The 21,534-nt window shown below is 43.9% G+C and overlaps 1 protein-coding gene across 1 annotated transcript in view; it reads right to left on the bottom strand.

Annotated features, from left to right (window-relative positions):
- Window positions 1–251: 251 nt before the first annotated feature.
- Window positions 252–21,534, bottom strand: part of LOC120023269 (CDAN1-interacting nuclease 1-like) — a 46,443-nt gene continuing 25,160 nt past the window's right edge. Inside the window, exon 3 of the mRNA XM_038967306.1 lies at window positions 252–396. Coding sequence (XP_038823234.1) covers window positions 252–396 — 145 coding nt within the window. The remainder of the gene's footprint in view (window positions 397–21,534) is intronic.

Here is a 21,534-nt window from a genome sequence, read left to right as displayed (position 1 = left end):
CTTGTTTTCGCACCGAGGTATGAGCCTGACTCTGGGCTGGCTGACGGAGAGAGAGAAAGGGGGATGGGATGAGGGAGGTTCATCTGGAGTTCAGGGCAGATGTTTGCCAGTAGTCTCGCGCCACAGGAAAGCTAAATTGCTTCCGGATCCACGTATTCACTTCTGCAATGCTCTGGGATACCCTTCCTTACCCCCACCTCTCCCCCTGCCCTCTGCCCCCCCCCCCCCTTTTTCAGGTCAGTGTCAGCCAGTCAGTCAGTTGTGATTGTGCTGGTCCCATGGCAGAGGGCCACGATGTCAGAGGGGAAGCAGTCTTTGAGCAGAATGCCTCTGTCTCTCTGGCTGTCCAGCTCTTCAATGAAACCATGCCAGTAGATGACCAGTCCTGGACCAAACCTATGGAGGGGGAGAAGACAGAAATACATTAACGTTCATGTTATCAAGCAAGGCATTCATCAACAGAACAGTGACATCATAGTGAGATACTAAAGTAGCTTTCAGATAGTTTTCCATCCAAATCCCATATGCTTATGGCTGTTTACTTTGGATTTGGGGAGCATGACATTTGCAGCAGAGACAGTGAATTAGAGAGTGAGAGATATAAAGGAGGAGATAAGCTCTCTGAGATGTACTCCTTTGATCCCTGTCCAGGAAACTTGTGCTGAATCAAACAAAAAGCTGCCGGTGTGATAAGATCCCCTGACACAGTGATATACACACCGGATCACCTTACAATGGCACTGAAATAACAATAATCATAGTAGCAACAAAGCCCCAGGCATCCCCAGAAACCTATCTGTCATGGGAAGGGTCCTGTACAGTGCACAGTGCCCAGCGAGAGTTCACAGGCGGCAGGTAGCCTAGCGGTTAGAGTGATGGGTCAGTAACCGAAAGGTCGCTAGTTTGAATCCTTGACCCGACAAGGAGAGAAATCTGTCGACATGCTCCAGGGTGTCTCAGCGAGAGTGAGATATGCAAAAAAACATTTCCAATTCATACCTGCATGTTAAAACACACTTGTACATGTGTGAAATAGGACAAATATAAGAACACACAAAAGTATTATTATAAACTAAACTGCCCCACTAAAGCTAGCTAAACTAGACCAGCTGTTTTATTTCCATGCTTGACTCCCCAGGTCCCGACAGAAAGACAGATAGACAGACAGCCACTTTGCCTTGGCTCACAGTGCTTCACTCCCCAGGTCCTGACAGACAGACAAACCAGACAGACAAACCAGACAGACAAACCAGACAGACAGACAGACAGACAGACAGACAGACAGACAGACAGACAGACAGACAGACAGACAGACAGACAGACAGACAGACAGACAGACAGACAGACAGACAGACACGTTGCCTTGGCTCACAGTGCTTCACTCCCCAGGTCCTGACAGACAGACAGACAGACACTTAGTCTTGGCTCACAGTGCTTCACTCCCCCGGGCCCGACAGACAGACAGACAGACAGACAGACAGACACTTTGCCTTGGGTCACAGTGCTTCACTCCCCAGGTCCTGACAGACAGACAGACAAACCAGACAAACCAGACAGACAGACAGACAGACAGACAGACAGACAGACAGACAGACAGACAGACAGACAGACAGACAGACAGACAGACAGACAGACAGACAGACAGACACGTTGCCTTGGCTCACAGTGCTTCACTCCCCAGGTCCTGACAGACAGACAGACAGACAGACAGACAGACAGACAGACAGACAGACAGACAGACAGACAGACAGACAGACAGACAGACAGACAGACAGACAGACACTTTGCCTTGGCTCACAGTGCTTCACTCCCCAGGTCCTGACAGACAGACAGACAGACAGACAGACAGACAGACAGACAGACAGACAGACAGACAGACAGACAGACAGACAGACAGACAGAGACAGACAGACACGTTGCCTTGGCTCACAGTGCTTCACTCCCCAGGTCCTGACAGACAGACAGACAGACAGGCAGACACTTTGCCTTGGCTCACAGTGCTTCACTCCCCAGGTCCTGACAGACAGACAGACAGACAGACAGACAGACAGACAGACAGACAGACAGACAGACAGACAGACAGACAGACAGACAGACAGACAGACACTTTTCCTTGGCTCACACTGCTTTACTCCCGAGGTCCCGACAGACAGACAGACAGACAGACAGACAGACAGACAGACAGACAGACAGACAGACAGACAGACAGACAGACAGACAGACACTTAGTCTTGGCTCACAGTGCTTCACTCTCCAGGTCCCGACAGACAGACAGACAGACACTTTGCCTTGGCTCACAGTGCTTCACTCCCAGGTCCCGACAGACAGACAGACAGACAGACAGACAGACAGACAGACAGACAGACAGACAGACAGGCAGACACTTTGCCTTGGCTCACAGTGCTTCACTCCCCAGGTCCCGACAGACAGACAGACACTTTGCCTTGGCTCACAGTGCTTCACTCCCCAGGTCCCGACAGACAGACAGACAGACACTTTGCCTTGGCTTACAGTGCTTCACTCCCCAGGTCCCGACAGACAGACAGACAGATACTTTGCCTTGGCTCACAGTGCTTCACTCCCCATGTCCCGACAGACAAACAGACAGACAGACAGGCAGACACTTTGCCTTGGCTCACAGTGCTTCACTCCCCAGGTCCCGACAGACAGACAGGCAGACACTTTGCCTTGGCTCACAGTGCTTCACTCCCCAGGTCCCGACAGACAGACAGACAGACAGACACTTTGTCTTGGCTCACAGTGCTTCACTCCCCAGGTCCCGACAGAGAGACAGACAGACAGACAGACAAACAGACAGACAGACAGGCAGACACTTTTCCTTGGCTCACAGTGCTTCACTCCCCAGGTCCCGACAGACAGACAGACAGACACTTTGCCTTGGCTCACAGTGCTTCACTCCCCAGGTCCCGACAGACAGACAGACAGATACTTTGCCTTGGCTCACAGTGCTTCACTCCCCAGGTCCCGACAGACAGACAGACAGACAGATACTTTGCCTTGCCTCACAGTGTTGTTCTAAGCAATATGAATAATAACTACTTGCCAAGCTGCCTAAGAAAAGTCAAGTTCAGACAACATTCAAATGTAAGGTGTTTTTTTCTCTCTCTCTCTCTCTCTCTCTCTCTCTCTCTCTCTCTCTCTCTCTCTCTCTCTCTCTCTCTCTCTCTCTCTCTCTCTCTCTCTCTCTCTCTCTCTCTCTCTCTCTCTCTCTCTCTCTCTCTCTCTATTAGCCCCATCATATATCCTGAGCCCCATTGAAAAGGCTCAGAAGCAATTAAAATGGCAGTTCTGCTGGAGAAGCACAGCGTTATTTCACTGCTTCTCCCTGACATGTGATAAATCATCTTTCAAGCTATTTATTACACCCCAAAGATCCGCCAGTAGCCCCCTCTGTGTAGCGCATATCATACCTATTCTTTGAACTCTAGCTGCCGTGCATAAAGTCATGTCACAGTTGAATTTTTGGGCTCGGGAGCCCAAAAGGAGCCCCCTTCGTGCACAAAAACAGATTGGGAGAGAACAGTGAAGTAAGGCTGTCTGGTTCCCGACACTCTATCCTCAGACAGTAAAGGGTGTTTTGGGGTCTCTGAAGAAGTCTCTGAAGAGCCAGACAGGAAGCTGCACACAGGGACTGCAGAGCGAGAACCAGGAAGTTCATAAAACCTTCATAATCGTGGAAGATTCCACGATCAATCACCAATCACAGCCTATTAGAAGTAACGACCACAACCAACACTGGTACATTAGAAGGATAGGAACATTCATGCTAAGTATAGTAGAGACTATAAGTTATGTCTGTGGTAATACTGTATGGGTTTGATCTTGGGGTTCTCTGGAGTGTTTGTGTGTGTTTTACATGTTATGTGCGTGGTGATCAGAGTTGGGATTAGTTACTGGAAAAGTAATAATCCTCATTAGGTTTAACAAAAGTAACATGTTACTTTACAATACTACTTTGTGTGGAAAGTAACGCGTTATATTTAAGCAATAAAGCCAGAGGGAACTTATACTACGGCTAAGTTCTTAGGATACAGCCCTTAGCCTTGGTGTATTGGCCATATACTACAAACCCCTGAGGTGCCTTACTGCTATTATAAACTGGTTACCAACGTAATTAGAAGAGTAAAAATACAGTTTTTGTCATACCCATGGTATACGGTGGTATAAATCTCACCATTTGTTTGACTGTTGGAGGGAGCAAGGCGAGCCACACCCACTCTACCAAAGACAGGCTACTTACTAACTCAGGTTGGATCACTAGTTCCTCCTTTCATCTGTGGGGGTTCTTTCCTGTGCTAGTCTACAAGTGCTGCACTATATATGAGCTGCTTAATTAGCCATATATACTGTAAGCCAGACTTTTCAATCAAAATCTTTCTCTCGTGCCGCAAATTCTGGTTATGGACCGCACGTGCACGGACCCATAAAGATAGATAGAGGGCACACTTGCCACTAGACGGGAAAGCCCTCTATATGGGCTTTGCTATCTCAGAAGCGATCAATGGAAAGGACAGCAGCTGTCATGACATTTCTTCGAACAGCCTTTCTCCGCTCGCTTAAGAACTAAATGAGGAAACAAGTCGAAATCGGATCATGGAAACACGCACCCGGTAGAGACATGATTCTGAAAGTAAAGCACACGTTGTTTGACAAAGTAAATGTAATAATATTACCCAATTTGAAAAAGTAACATGTTTCTGATTAGATAACATTCCTTTTGTACCACATTAACCCCAATACTGGTGGTGATACTGTATAGGTGTGATTATGAATCTTCTTGTTGACCTTTGACATGTGCGTGACAACAAGGCATCTTGACGACGTAAATAACCACAACCTGCAGCGGTAGTCAGGTGTCATGACATCAGCCTTCAGCTACATGTTCAAGGAATGCATGTATGATGTAACCCACCTGACACGTACAGTACAGTACACACACACATACAGTACACACACATACATGTACACACACGTACAGTACACACACGTAAAGTACACACACATACAGTACACAAACGTAAAGTACACACACATACATGTACACACACGTACAGTACACACACGTAAAGTACACACACATGCAGTACACACACATAAAGTACACACACACATACCGTACACACACACACATACATGTACACACACATGAAGTACACACACATACAGTACACACACACACACACATACAGTACACACACATACAGTACACACACATACATGTACACACACATGAAGTACACACACATACAGTACACACACATACAGTACACACACATACATGTACACACACACACCCTCCCTCTTCCTGTACCAGCCCCTAAAATCAGTACATACTCCTGCACCACTGTCCTGCATTCCCTGTTTTACAGTGTGTGATTTACGGCCTTGTATCTGTGAGCGAACAAATGGAGAAAGACCACAGATGCACACTGCAAGTTCACCGCAAAGTCACATACACAGGCCTCCATTTCCCTCTCATATCTCAACCAGCCACTGTATGGGCCCCAACTCTTTTTATGGAAATGTTATGGAAACAAAACCTAAACATTTACATTAGATGACTTTGGAAAAGGGGTTATGCTCCTCTTTCCTGTACAATATGCATTCCTTGCTTGGGAAGGGGGGTGTGGTGAGGGAGGAGACGGGGGAACGGTTGGTAGAGGCAACCTTCTGAAAAGGTTAAAACTGTACATCAACAGATAAGACGTACAGCGGCGAACGATACATCAAGGCCATGGCTTGTCAGGGGAGGCCGGGCACAAATTGAAACAAGCTAAATTATAAACACAGGGGAAGTAGTGTCACCATACCGTAAAGAAAATAAATGGGCTTTGAATCCTACTCTGAATGAATAAGAGTCAATAATAGTGGGGGACCTTAAAGTAAAATCACAGAGCAAGGCCTAGTCCTAGCACATTAACACTGGTACTGACAGAGGATAGGTGGTGAGGTAAGCAAAGGGTCAAGGGTCGTAAGGGGGGGTTGAAGTTAAGCAAGTAAGGTTGGATAGCACAAAGGGGTCCAAGTATTTTCAATGAACCAAATCAAAAGAAACAGAAAAACTGTTGTAAACATATAAACCATAAAAAACTTCCTCTAAAAGGAGTCTGGTAATGAATTAGAAACCAATTTCAGCCTCTAGTTTTTCTGTAATTGTGGCTTATTATGTGGGCTGGTTCTCTCCTTAACCTAGCGGGTGTGTATTATACACCGCTCAAGGGAAAGTCTGCCATCTTCCAATAAACACCTAACTGCCTAACGAGTTTGTGAAATTGTTTGTGAAATGTAGCTAATTTCAGCAAGTGGACGAGTCGGGAGGGGCGAAGATTGAGGCTGCCAGGCGCGCTGTCTGTCATTAGCGCTAACGGTTCTCTCTTAAAGCAGGTGCCATGCTGCTTAGAACGACAGCTTAATGAGAGCACGGCACTCAGGAACAAAAAAGACCCAAATGGAGGTGTACAGAGTACTATTAGCACTGCCTGCCACACACAGTTACACACACAGTTACACACACAGTTACACACACAGGCACACGCACACAGGCACATATAATAGCACAGACACATAACACACATGAATACTAACACACACACAATCGTAGCATAATTAAAATACTAATTGTAGCCCTACACAGTGTCAGTTTCAGCCTCTCCTCAGTAGCTCTAATAGAAAGTTATAGAAATCTCAGCACAGTGAGGACACTCTGTGAATGTCCCTGGATGTCAGAGAGCAAGGCCTATATTTCAGCATTTAACATTCCAAAAGAAAAGAAGGTCAAGGTTCATTTGATGTGTCAGGAATAGTGAGACGGTGCTCTGAAAAATCTGGGCAAGAAAACAACATTTATTCAACACTATTTTATTTATAAATTACTGCTGCAGTGTAAATGAAATGGAGACAAAATGACCCCTGATGTTACCACACCTTTACCTAATTCTACATCACCATCCAAACTTTTTCAACAAATGGCCCTGCAATGATTCTCTCCATAAAGACGTCTTTGTTCGCAGGTCCATACATCAGGTCGCAAGGTAAACTGGTAAAGGCACAGGGATTATTTTATTTTTCTCTCTCCCCTGAAATACAGGTCTGGAACCTGCTCAACCACTTCAGAGAAAGAGTGAGAGAGTAACTAAGGCAAAGACAGATAGAACAGGGGGGACAGAGGTAGAGAGAGAGGTAGAGAGAGAGGTAGAGAGAGAGGTAGAGAGAAAGGTAGAGAGAGAGAGAGAGAGAGAGAGAAAGAAAGAAAGAGAGAGGTAGAGGTTGCGATAGAGAGATGGCCAGCCAGGTCCTAGCTGTCACAGCCGTGGTCAGTTGTTGCTGTGGGTGGCTGATTAATAGTTGCTTATTTATAGGGCTTGAACTGGGTTGCAGGAGGTGGTGGGGGGGGGGGACTCAAGGCCTGCAAGCGAGCCGATACGGCCTGCATCTGTCTGTACGTACTGCCTGCATATTTCAATGGCCCAGTATGGAAGCCTGCCTGCGTCAGCCAGCCCAATGATAAGCACAGTACTGATAAAAAAAGGCCCTTCCACCAGCCTATCCACAGGACATTTAGGGCTGATTCTGCCAATTGAGGTGGCCTCCAACAAAGCAGGTGGTAAATAAACAGCCCCCCCACGTCCTGCTGCCCGACTGTTCATAAATAACACAAGGTGAACAGAACAGTCAGCCAACCACTAGCCTGGTTATTGACATCACTGCAACTAAGAATAGAACACAACACAAATCACCTCTTCTCTCCTCCTCCTCCCTCCTTTATGCTGCTGGAAATGTTCAATTCCACCCAGGTATGTAAAATACAAGGTGGCCATAGCCAACGATCAGCCTCCAAATGAACCCCACGAACGTATACAAGCACCGCAATTAAGGTGGAAAAGAGGGTAATAAAGAATAAAACATCTTCCGCCAGGTGTAACTCTCCTAGATGTTTTTATGCCTCTCTCTCCCTTGGTGTCGATGGGGTTTGAAAATGGGACGTGACACGGGTGTGGATCTTTTTCTTCTATGGCTGTTGGTGGTGGAGAGCGGGATGGAGGGATGAAAGGGTCATTTATGCCCACCGGCGCAGGATGCCAATAGGAGTGACGGAGATTAGAGGGGATTATGGAGTTTTATCAGGAAACCACACAAACCTCTGACCCCTGCCCTGGGCCCTCTGACCCTGCCTGTCATTGGTCAAAGCTCTGCTCATGCTCTATGGCAGGGGTCTCCAATCTACGTTTTTTTTAAAAAGACATACCGTGATCGACAATTTTATTTCTAGCTTTCAAATAGGCCCATTCTTCTCTTCTCCCCTGTAACTCTCCCCGGGTTCTTAGTGTACTAGAGAAAGTAGAGCACCATAATCTGTCAATATAACTGGTCAAATAATGGCTACTAAACAACTCTATGGGGGAACCCTATAAAATCTCTCTTTTTCCAAAATGATGCTTTACATTTTCCAAATGATGTTCTCAGTTCTCTTTTTTCCTCCTTGTATATATTTTTAGTTTTTCACTCTGAAAATGTCAATTGTTCATAGAGAAACAACGAAATTCGATGTTCTGAGTCCATGTCAATGGTTACATCACAACAGAGACAATTTCTTTAGGTGTGGAGGAAAACTAACAAATAGCTTTTTGAGTGCAATTCTCCTTTAATTGTGCATCTAGCCCTTTAACTTCTTTAGCATAATGGTTATTGTTCGGAATTTCGTATGACTGATGTGCCCAAAGTAAACTGTTAAACAACTGTTAAAATAATGTCTGTGAGTATAACAGAACTGATATGGCAGGCAAAAACCCAAGGAAAATCTATCCAGATTCTTTTTTTTTTTGAGGTCACAGGCCATTTAAATGCTAGCCTATGGGATATACAAATAGATAGGACCCAGATTGAAGTTCCTATGGCTTCCACTAGATGTCAAAATGAGCAAGTAGTTGTAGTTTTTCCAAGGTGTCTCTAATTAGAAAAGCAGTCTTGTTAGTGCGTGAATGAGGTGCGCGCTCTTCGTTATTTATCTTCCCTATTGAACATACTATTCTCCGTCTTAAATATTATTGTTTATTTAGATATTAGAGTACCTGAGGATGAATTAGAAACATCGTTTGACTTGTTTGAACAAACTTTATCGATAGCTTTTTGGATTCGTTTGTATGCATGTTGAACGAGTGGATTACTGAGATCATTGGCGCCAACTAAACAGACTTTTTGGATATAAAGGACTTTATCGAACAAAACAACCATTCATTGTGTAGCTGGGACCCTTGGGATTGCAAACAGAGGAAGATCTTCAAAGGTAAGTGATTTATTGAATCGCTATTTGTGATTTTGTGACGCCTGTGCTGGTTGAAAAAGTATTTTGATGTGGTGCTCTGTCCTCAGATAATCTCATGGTATGCTTTCGCCGTAAAGCCTTTTTGAAATCTGACAACGCGGTTGGATTAACAAGTAGTTAAGCTTTTAAATGATGTATGACACTTGTATTTTCATGAATGTTTAATATTCCGATTTTTGTATTTTGAATTTCGCACTCTGCAAATTTACCGGATGTTGTCATAGGTGTCCCACTAGCGGTTCATGCGCCCATTGTGCGTCTAGCGAGTGAGAAATGTGCCGTCAAATGTGTTGGTCTAGCGATGGTTCTGTCCTGCTGCTGCTCATTTCATGGCAAATAATAAATAATAGAAATAAATGATGTACTTGCTCATGATAGACTTCTGCCAGGTAAGCCTACTTTGCAGTTAACATTTAATTGAGAAGGTTTTGGGGAAAGTATTTGTCAACCCACAAGACGGTTATCACATCAACTGGCTACACGGAGTGATGGACAAATGCAGGAGTGGTAGAGAAACGTACACACCACACAATCAGACAGAGGAAATATTGTTGGTAAATAATTGGCAGATATGGTGTTAGGTTTGGCTTTTTAACCTGTTGAGGACAGAGGGCGCTGTTTTCACTTTGGGGGAAAATTGTGCCCAATTTAAACGGCCTCGTACTCAATTCTTGCTCGTACAATATGCATATTATTATTACTATTGGATAGAAAACACTCTCTAGTTTCTAAAACCGTTCGAATTATATCTGTGAGTAAAACAGAACTCAAGTTGGAGCAAACTTCCTGACAGGAAGTGGAAAATCTGAAATCGATGCTCTGTTCTAGGGCCTGCCTATAAATGGGCTTCATATATATCAGTATACATGCACTTCATACGTCTTCCACTAGATGTCGACAGGCAGTGAGAGAAGAAATGGAGTGTATAACTTGATCTGGGGTCGAATAAAAGCTCTCGGCATGACGTGTCACCAGTTTCCTGTTTTCTGGAGAGCGCGTGAAGGGACCTGGTTTTGCCTTCTGAAATGCTGCCGTTATAGACGACTAATATCTCCGGCTTTGATTTTATTTGATACATGTGACAATATCATCGTAAAGTATGTTTTTTCAATATAGTTTTATTAGATTATTGAAATTTATTCGGGACGTTAGGCGTGTTGCGTTGTGTGCCTTTGTTCAGGAAGGAGAGCTTTGCGCTACTTTGCTAGCTTTCCGTGCTAATTGACTGGAGAAGAGGACATTCTAAATCCAAACAACGATTGTTCCCGACAAAGGACCCCTTGTACAACATTCTGATGAAAGATCATCAAAAGTAGGACCCATTTTATGATGCTATTTCATATATCTGTCGAACATGTGAAATAGTTGTTTGCGCCCAGATTTTGGGTACTCTCTCGCTATACCTAAGCTGGATGTCGTAATGAAGTTATTTTTAGAATTCTAACACGGCGATTGCATTAAGAACTAGTGTATCTATCATTTCCTATACAACATGTATTTTTTAGTAACGTTTATGTATAGTTATTTGGTCAGAATAGTTGAGTGCCATAAAAATATCCGCACATTCTGGGAAAAAGGTGCTACGTTAGCACAATGTATAACAACTGATTTCAGCTCTAAATATGCACATTTTCGAACAAAACATAAGTGTATGTATAACCTGATGTTATAGGACTGTCATCTGATAAAGCTTATCAAGGTTAGTCAAAAATTATATATATTTTGCTGGTTTATTTACTATCGCTAACGTGGCTATTGCTATCGCTAACGTGGCTATTGCTATCGCTAGCGTGCCTTGATGAATGAATGCGGTAGTGTGGTAGGCTATTGTAGTAAGCTAATATAATGCTATATTGTGTTTTCGCTGTAAAACACTTAAAAAATCGGAAATATTGGCTGGATTCACAAGATGTTTGTCGTTAATTTGCTATACACCATCGATTTTTCAGAAATGTTTTATGATGAGTATTTAGGTATTTGACGTTGGTGTCTGTAATTATTCTGGCTGCTTCGGTCCTATTTGTGACGGTAGCTGTGATGGTAGTTGCAATGTAAAACTGATTTATACCTCAAATATGCACATTTTTCGAACAAAACATAGATTTATTGTATAACATGTTATAAGATGTTCAACTTCTGATGAAGTTGTTTCTTGGTTAGTTTGGTTGGTTCTTGGTTAGTTAGGTTGGCTTTGTGCATGCTACCTGTGCTGTGAAAAATGTCTGTCCTTTTTTGTATTTGGTGGTGAGCTAACATAAATATATGTGGTGTTTTCGCTGTAAAACATTTAAAAAATCGGACATGTTGACTGGATTCACAAGATGTGTATCTTTCATTTGCTGTATTGGACTTGTTAATGTGTGAAAGTTAAATATTTCTAAAAAATATCTTTTGAATTTCGCGCTCTGCCTTTTCAGTGGAATGTGGGAGGAGTTCTGCTAGCGGAACGCCGGAGCCAGACAGGTTAAGCCAATAGTGGCTAACCAGTGGCGGAATAATGTAAATGTTTCATTGATTAGATAATATCTGGGAGCTTTCGGTGTCGAATACTTGTAAGAATTGTTTATAACAGTTTGCGATGGAACACATGACAAATTGCATATACTTTCAGAATAGTTTGGCGAGTTCCACATATAGTAGGTGAGCTGCCAGCTACTGGTAGCACGCGCTAGACCTTTTGGAGAACCCTGCTCTATAGCTTCAAACACATGAAACATGGTCGACCCCATAAACAATCATGTCCTGTAAGCAAACAACCTCATTACCTTAGAACCTCAAATCCCTTCCCATTACCCCACGCTCCGACAGCCAGGATCCCACTTCTGACAGAAAAAACACTCAGGACCTCCTTTTGACCTTACACAAATCTAAACCCACTATCTGCTTTAACTCTAGAACCCCTCCCTGTCCTCTCACACTCCCACTGCACTATCATCTTCCTAAAACTGTCATCTTCCCACAGGCCCATCACCATGTTGAACCCTAGGCCACTTATAGACCCCTATCACTCCTCACAACCATATCACCTCCCTAAAAGGATCCCACTTCTGACACCAACTAGCTGCGTGTTCTAATATGATCACCTTCCACAACCCTAAAGCCTATCAAGCAGCTGTATTGATAACCTGGTTAATACACAGAGAGTACAGAGGCTCGTCTTCAGGCGACTCTGGATGTTATAATTGTATCAAACTGCTAAAGCTCATTACCCTGCTCTGGTGTATTAATCACTTGGCCTCTATGGGTGAGAGTGGGACTGAGACATGTAATGACCAGCAGGCCAGGCATGTCTGTGATAACTGAGATGGAGGGCCAGATTTAGACTCCTCATCTAGTAAAGCTGGCACGGTGCTAGCTGGGGAGAAGTGGATGGAGGTGGAGCTCCTTCAGTGGATGATCGTAATGATGATGATTCTATGAGGTTTATTAATGGATACACAGGAGCTGTCTGCTTATGGATGAGAGCCCTAATGACCACTGCATGAAATCATGTGCAAAACGAACGCATATTCCTTTCGATGCGTTTTCCGCAGTATGGATGGTGCAGTGGAAAACCATACTATACTGTAGCTGTACTTTCCAACCGTTTGTGAGTCGTTTCAGGAAACTAGGCGTATGTCACACGTCACTACTTCACAGGAGCAACATACATTTTTTATCTAAATGCGTTTTTTTTTGGCAGAAATGCCTTCTGGAACATGTGAACTTTCATGTGCGTTAACCTGTTTGGGCTGCAGGGGCAGTATTGAGTAGCCGGATAAAAGGTGCCCATTTCAAACGGCCTCGTACTCAATTCTTGCTCGTACAATATGCATATTATTATTACTATTGGATAGAAAATACTCTCTAGTTTCTAAAACCGTTTGAATTATATCTGTGAGTAAAACAGAACTCATTTTGCAGCAAACTTCCTGATAGGAAGTGGAAAATCTGAAATCGATGCTCTGTTCTAGGGCCTGCCTATAAATGTCCTTGATATATATCAGTATACATGCACTTCATACGTCTTCCACTAGATGTCGACAGGCAGTGAGAGAAGAAATGGAGTGTATAACTTGATCTGGGGTCGAATAAATGCTCTTTGTATGACGTGTCACCAGTTTCCTGTTTTCTGGAGAGCGCGTGAAGGGACCTGGTTTTGCCTTCTGTACAGCTGTCGTTATAGACGACTAATATCTCCGGCTTTGATTTTATTTGATACATGTGACAATATCATCGTAAAGTATGTTTTTTCAATATAGTTTTATTAGATTATTGAAATTTTTTCGGGACGTTAGGCGTGTTGCTTTGTCTGCGTATGTTCAGGAAGGAGAGCTTCGCGCCACTTTGCTAGCTTTCCGTGCTAATTGACTGGAGAAGAGGACATTCTAAATCCAAACAACGATTGTTCTGGACAAAGGACCCCTTGTACAACATTCTGATGGAAGATCGTCAAAAGTAGGACCCATTTTATGATGTTATTTCATATATCTGTCGAACATGTTGTACTAGTAGTTTGCGGCCAGGTTTTGGGCACGCTCTCGCCATAACGTAAACTGCATATCGTAATGAAGTTATTTTTAGAATTCTAACACGGCGATTGCATTAAGAACTAGTGTATCTATCATTTCCTATACAACATGTATTTTTTAGTTATGTTTATGAATAGTTATTTGGTCAGAATATGTGAGTGTCAGAAAAATATCCGGACGTTGTGGGAAAAAGATGCTACGTTAGCACAATGTATAACCACTGATTTCAGCTCTAAATATGCACATTTTCGAACAAAACATAAGTGTATGTATAACCTGATGTTATAGGACTGTCATCTGATGAAGCTTATCAAGGTTAGTCAAAAATTATATATCTTTTGCTGGTTTGTTACGATCGCTAACTTTTGCTGCTGGGGAATGGCTTGTGTTTTTGGCTATTGTGGTAAGCTAATATAATGCTATATTGTGTTTTCGCTGTAAAACACTTAAGAAATCGGAAATATTGGCTGGAATCACAAGATGCCTGTCTTTCATTTGCTGTACACCATGTATTTTTCAGAAATGTTTTATGATGAGTATTTAGGTATTTGACGTTGGTGTCTGTAATTACTCTGGCTGCTTCGGTGCCATTTCTGACGGTAGCTGTGATGGTAGCTGCAATGTAAAACTGATTTATAGCTCAAATATGCACATTTTTCGAACAAAACATAGATTCATTGAATAACATGTTATAAGACTGTCATCTGATGAAGTTGTTTCTTGGTTAGTTTGGTTGGTTCTTGGTTAGTTAGGTTGGTTTTGTGCATGCTACCTGTGCTGTGAAAAATGTCTGTCCTTTTTTGTATTTGGTGGTGAGCTAACATAAATATACGTGGTGTTTTCGCTGTAAAACATTTTAAAAATCGGACATGTTGGCTGGATTCACAAGATGTTTATCTTTCAAATGCTGTATTGGACTTGTTAATGTGTGAAAGTTAAATATTTCAAAAAAATATATTTTGAATTTCGCGCCCTGCACTTGAAGTGGCTGTTGTCATATTGTGCCCGGTTTCGGGCTTGCAGCCAGAAGAAGTTAATAACAAACTTGTATTCCATCCTTAAATTGTTAAATTATGAGCCTAGTTGGTTCAGCCATGGAAAAAGACAGGAACCTTCCAACTAGCCATGATTGGCTGAGATAGTGTATGGGCTGGACATACCGGGAGATGAGTTTGGATTAGTCTGCCATGTAGCACGCTTCTGTCTATAATGTGAGCGGTTCAGTATGTGTTGACAGTCCTTTCTACCACGCTGTTTTTTGAAAGAGATAACGTGAGCCATTGAGAACTACAAAAGCGTTGCTACTTTTCTCAACAACATCGTTGGTGTGAATTTAGCAGGCGCTATCGACAGATCAGTAGGAAAAAGTGATGGGCTGCACATGCCACTGTCAGTGTGAACCGCAGTGACTTGACACAAAGCTGGCCAAACAAGATGTAGCTACAAACAAAATGGAGTTCAATGGTTCCAGTCTGCCGTGAAGTGTTCATCCATGTATATGGGTAAGTGTCTAGCTAAATTTTCCAGATAAAGGTGTCTAATTTTGTCATTTTAATTGCAAGTTAAAGCATACTGTTTGTTAGCCAGCAAATGTTAGCTTGCTGGCTCATTAGCTAACGTTACGTGTATGATCTGTGTAATAATATTATTCGAATCAGAAATATATTTGCATTGCTAGTTATAGCCTAATGTTAGCTAGTGAACATTGTACCTAGATTGTTTATATTCTGCAGATTCATACTACAGCTAGGACATTGTTTGTTTTGGTAGTAGTATGAGTTGGGGTTATGCCAGTTCATTGTTTAGGTAGCTTGCTACCTAGCTAACTACATGTCTAAACAAAAGACTCCACTTCGGCCGGATTATTACATGACCCATCAAATTAGCAGGTGTGTCTGTGGCTGATTACGGCCATGTCTAGACAATAGTGACCCATCCACTTAGCTAGATGTGGGTGACGGGTGGTTATAGCATTTCCTTCACATGACCCATCAATTTAGACAACTGTGTCGGGTAAGCGTCATCTTATAACGATAAAATATTTATCAAATATTTGTATCTGGACACTTTCTGTTTTTGAAATTGCTACAAATCAAGTATGCAAGTTCTATGACTGTACCGTTTACTGTCACATGACTTGACGCTGGAGAGACAAAGCAGGTCAAACATTTAACGAGGAACGGACATGGAACAAGACAGGAACAGCGTCAGCATACAAGAAAACAAAGACAAAAAACAATCAATGCATCAGCAGGGAACAGAGCAGGGAAACTGACAAATATAGGGGAGGTAATAAACAGATGATAAGTGAGTCCAGGTGAGTCCAATATCTTTGAAGCGCGTAACGAAGGAAGGCAGGTTTGCGTAATTGATGGCAGGAGTGCGTGATGCAGGGCAGCCTGGCACCCTCAAGCGCCAGGGGAGGGAAGAGCGGGAGCAGACGTGACAGTTTACACCTTCTGTATCCTGTGCATGTGACAAATAGACTTCGATGTGTGTTTACCACATGGCCTCACATGTGAATCCTTAAAGAGATAGGTGGAGCTAAGGCTTAAGAGGATGTGAATGATGCTGAATTGGTGGAGACAGAGAAGAGCTCTCCAGTAGGTGTACCAAAACATTCAAGGGCAATTTTCTCAAAACTGGGGTTACAAGTTTATCGACTTTCAAAGTAGAATTACTTTCCCATCATTCCTCAACTGTAGTATATGATATACAATTTCCTAGCTCTGAGTCTCTACTTTTATCCAATGTAAAACACACAATTTCAAATTTTGCTACATAAGACTGAATCGAGGCGGTCAGTCACATTTGGTCTGTGTTAGCACAGCATGTGTAATATCATGCTTACCAAACATAGTCAAGAGGTCTCAGTGCATGTTTAATGCTTAGTGCGACCATTAACTCAGCACGTACTCAACCTCAAGTAGAGTCGCATATCAGGGCAACCAGTGTGTGTGTGTGTGTGTGTGGGTATGGGTCGGATCATTCTCAGATCTGCTGCGTTACGGTCCGATGCGCTCTGACACACACTCCCCTGTTTTGGCTGCGGAGCAAAAACAAACAACTGGCGGTCTGGCCATGGTCCTGGCTGGTTTGTGTTCAGAGCAGCAGGGCCGGCCCTAAAAACACCGTCATACAACAACCTACCATGATGTTTTCATCAACTACAAAAAAGAAAGCACAAAGCACTCAAGCTGCTGGGCTATAGCTACAGCACAGACCTTCATCCATCCACTGTGGCTGCACCTTCATCCATCTCTTTCCCGCTCCCTCGCCCTTTCCCATCTTTCTCTATTCATCTCTCTCACGGTCTCTCTTTCCAACTCTCTCACTTTTCATCGCTCTGTTCTCCTCACCCTCAGTCACTGGATCAAGTGTCAGGTGACTTAGAGTTCTGATCTTTCCCAGAGATGTGTTCCCTATCACCTCTGAATGGCTCTCTACATCACCAGAATGGACCAACCCCTTCCATTATGACATGCTCAGTAGGAATTCATTAGGAGATGATACATTTAAATGGCATTTTATTACAGGACCTCATTTTGTTCCATGAATGGTGTCTCATGTAACAAAGCCAGGACCAATTTAATCTGTGTGCCGGAGTGTTGTTTTACTGAACACACACTTACATTTTGTGTTGAGTGTCAGTATTTTACTTATTCATACATTTGTAATATTCAATAACATCAAGTATGAAAACAGAAGACGAATATGCCTTTAAAAAAAGCTGTGTTCAGACAAGGCCTGTTAAGCTCCAAAACCAAACACAGACCCTTGTGCTAACTGTGAGATGTATACAGTCCCCCCTTGGCTCTTTGATGAATCCCCATGTCTCTAAGCCCCGCTCAGAGACAGGAAGTGTCCCGTGGTACAGGCTGGGGAGCGCTGCAGACAGAGAGGAGGATGACAGTGTCAGGGGAATACACACTCCTTTAACCTGTTATTGTGAACTCCCAGCAGCCCCGGACGATAATTACCGCCCCTCTCTGGGGAAACCCAGTGAAAGGGCGTCCATTTTGTGTCCGCTCTGCTGTGCTCCGGCACGGCGCTAGGCCCCAGCCCTAATCCTGCCCTTAACCCTGCCTGCTAATGTGCTTTCAATTTGGGATGAGCCCCCTCTACAGCCACGGCCCTAATCAACAACAGTTTGGACTGTAACCCAATCTGGCCCTGCTGAGGCTGCCTGGGCACCGCCCCACTGATGGCTCCAACAGAGGAAAGTAGGTAACTGTGTGTGTGTGTGTGTGTGTGTGTGGGGGGGGTGCAGAGAGGGTATAGGTGTGTGTATATGAGGTTATATGGCTGTGTGGGTACTTGCATGTGTGTGTGTCCTCTACCTCCCACTAATCTGCAGAGATAAACACACAGCGTCCATGGTCTAGCCCTGGTCTGGTCTCAGAGGGCCTGACCTGACCTCGTGCTGCTGATAGGAACTCAAGACAAATCACACACATGGAATAGATCTATCCGCCTTAGCCTCACCACGCCACTCACTCAGCTTGCTTTGGATGTTTGCATTTCTTGCCTGTGAAACAATATGCACAATACACAGAGCTTAAAGGGATACCTCAGGATTTTGGCATTAAGGCCCTTTATTTAAATCCCCAGATGAACTTGTGGATACCATTTTTATTTTTCCAGTGTGAAGGTAGTTTGAGGTAGTTTTGTGAGCCATTGCTAACTAGCGTAAGTGCAAAGACTGGATGTCTATAGCTATCTACTAGCCTTCATTTATATTTTGTGTTGAGTAAAAAGGTCAGTATTTTACTTATTCATGCTTGAAGATTATCTATAAAAAATGGTATCCAGGAGTTCATGTGACGCTGGGGAAGTAGATAAAGGGCCTCATTGACAAAATCCCGAAGTATCCCTTTAAGCCCCCTGTCAGACCAGCATCAAGGTAAGCGTGTCACATATTCAATCCCCCTCTGTTGCTTCAATGAAAGCTGAATCAATAGCAGCATATAGGGAGGTGTGAATGTTTGTTGTCTGGAGGCCCAGAGGCCTTTCCATCTCCGAGAAAGGGGAACCCAAAATTAGAGTGCAGCCCTCCTAGAGTCTCCCTGGGAGAAACCAGGCCTGGCTTTCGTCCTAGTCAGCACCTTTGGAAGTGCACAATCGCGTTACCACTACTAAATCAACATGTCAGCACTCAGCCATCTGAACTTCTCCTTCCAACCCCTATTGCTTACAGCTACTCCACACAGCTAATGAATTGGTGCTGCGAGCAAGCCCATTTCTGAGACGAAAAAGAGGAGAGAGAGAGAGAGAGAGAGAGAAGAAAAAGGGGACTTCTTCAACCGTTTCTTCGACAGATATAGGCTAGAGTGGTATCATCCATCCACTCCTTGACAGTAAGCTTTGGAACGTGGTCTAGTCTGGCTAGCTTCGAAAGGACTTAGCAGTCAGCCCAGATTCTGCACAGAACCACCATGCTAAGTGTCAACCCTCGTCTCTGGTTCCATGTGGGACAGGCCCGGGTTAGGTTGGGTAGCCTGGGTATTTAGAGACTGACGATGCAGGGCGAAATGTCTACAGAAGAGTCTGCTTACTCTGCACTGTGTTTATATTCCTGTGGGGTCATTTTAGCCCCAGGGAGAGGAGGCCAGGGGGCTACATGTCGCTGGGTCTCTCAAGCGGTCGGCGAACTGGCGGAACATGGACATGTGGGTGGCACACACACAGTCACACACACACACACAGAGGCTTAAACACACCGTGGCGCACACACACACTGGCGCACACACACACACACACACCTCCAGTAGACAAGCCACAGAAAGTTCTCCAATATCAGTGGCTTAGCCAAATCAATGATTTACCCTTAAATAGCAACCTGATACATATTATCTACAATAACAAAAGTTTAAATATTACAAAGACATTCTAAGAGATAACTTCATTAAATAAATATATGTTCATGTCCACTTTGTAAAAAGATGGTGGCCACTCCATGTAGGTTAACTTTGAGCCAGTTGGAACTGAGGTCATCATTGGTGGACATCAGTAGGCCTCCCAGGATGCAGCACTAGCCCAGAAGAGAGAGCAGGCCTGTGAGTAGTCCAAGCACAACTCTCCATTAGCGATGGGCTACATGGGATACCACCAGTGTTTTCTCTGATGATCAGGGGTGCAAATCAAATTTCATTGTAGTTTTAAAAAATTTGCTAAGAAAACAAAACAAAGATCCCTATACAAGCAACTCCAGGGGTTTCTGTCTGTGCGTCAGTCCGTGTGTGTGCGTCAGTCAGTGTGTGCTGGGATTTGCCCTTTTTATTATTCCCAGACGTGTCCCTTCAAAGGGCCACAGACAGACAGACAGACAGACAGACAGACAGACAGACAGACAGACAGACAGACAGACAGACAGACAGACAGACAGACAGACAGACAGACAGACAGACAGACAGACAGACAGACAGACAGACAGACAGACAGACAGACAGACAGACAGACAGACAGACAGACAGACAGACAGAGAAAGAGTGCGCAAGGGAAGGAAAGAGGGAGGCTCCTCGACCTGGACCCGGCAAAACTAATTAGGCGAGGACTGGAAGTTAAATACTCCACTACATGTAATGAAAGATCGAGAAAGAGGGAGGACAACCAAGGGTCAGGCAGACGCCAAAACAGTGGTCCTTTGGCAATCTGGTATTGATTTTCACTGGTTTGGAGATGAAGGTGGGGGTGGGGGAGAGAAAGCGAGAGGAAGGTCTGAGGGTCTAGAGAGTTGTCAACCTGACAGTTTAACCCTTTTGGAAAGAAGGAAAAACAAACAGTGGGATCTCCGGGGATGACAGTGTTGATCTGTCATAGCGATGACACTGCACAGCATAGCACCCCACACACACAATGCTCTCAGAGGGGACAGGAGGGGGGCAGTTTAAGACATACAGAAGTACATTCCCTGACTGGAAGGATAGCGAGCTCTCTGGCCAAAACCTGGCAACCAAAGCTTGCTCACAGTTCATGTGTGGAAAGTCCTTAATTTCTATGGCTAAAAGACTACCATACCAAAGCAGCGCAACAAGCATTGGTAAAGGCCAAATATGTAATCTTGTGGAATTAAATACAGGCATTGCTTTGGTGCATTGTTCAGACATTGACATTGATATATGTTGATGATAACTTACTAGCTCCAAGAAATGATGATTGTCAGTCCTGAGACAAAGATATTGCATCCTACGTACTGCTCTATGGTCACTGTGTTGGTAGAGCATGGCGCAGGCAACGCTAGGGTTGTGGCTTTGATTCCCATGGGGGACCAGTACCCACGACTCCCGAGTGGTGCAGTGATCTTAGGCACTGCATCTCAGTGCAAGAGGTGTCACTATAGTCCCTGGTTTGATTCCAGGCTGTATCACATCCGGTCGTGATTAGGAGTCCCATAGGGCGGCACACAATTGGCCCAGCGTCGTCCAGGGTAGGTATCATTGTAAATAAGAATTTGTTCTTAACTGATTTGCCTGGTTAGTAAAATAAATAAAAATAAAAAGTATGAAAACATATGCACACTACTGTAAGTTGCTCTGGATTGTGTCTGCTAAATTACTTACATGTAAATGTACGGGATCACTGATGATATTATCTTAAATGGTAGAGGACACTGCCTTTATCTCCAACCATGGGTGGCCAGCCACTACCCCTACACACAACCACACACCCATCCCCCTCTCC

This window comes from Salvelinus namaycush, chromosome 28 (genome assembly GCF_016432855.1).
Source record: "Salvelinus namaycush isolate Seneca chromosome 28, SaNama_1.0, whole genome shotgun sequence".
NCBI lineage: Eukaryota > Metazoa > Chordata > Actinopteri > Salmoniformes > Salmonidae > Salvelinus > Salvelinus namaycush.
Note: the sequence above shows the minus strand (reverse complement) of the source record. Positions and strands in the feature narration are given on the sequence as shown.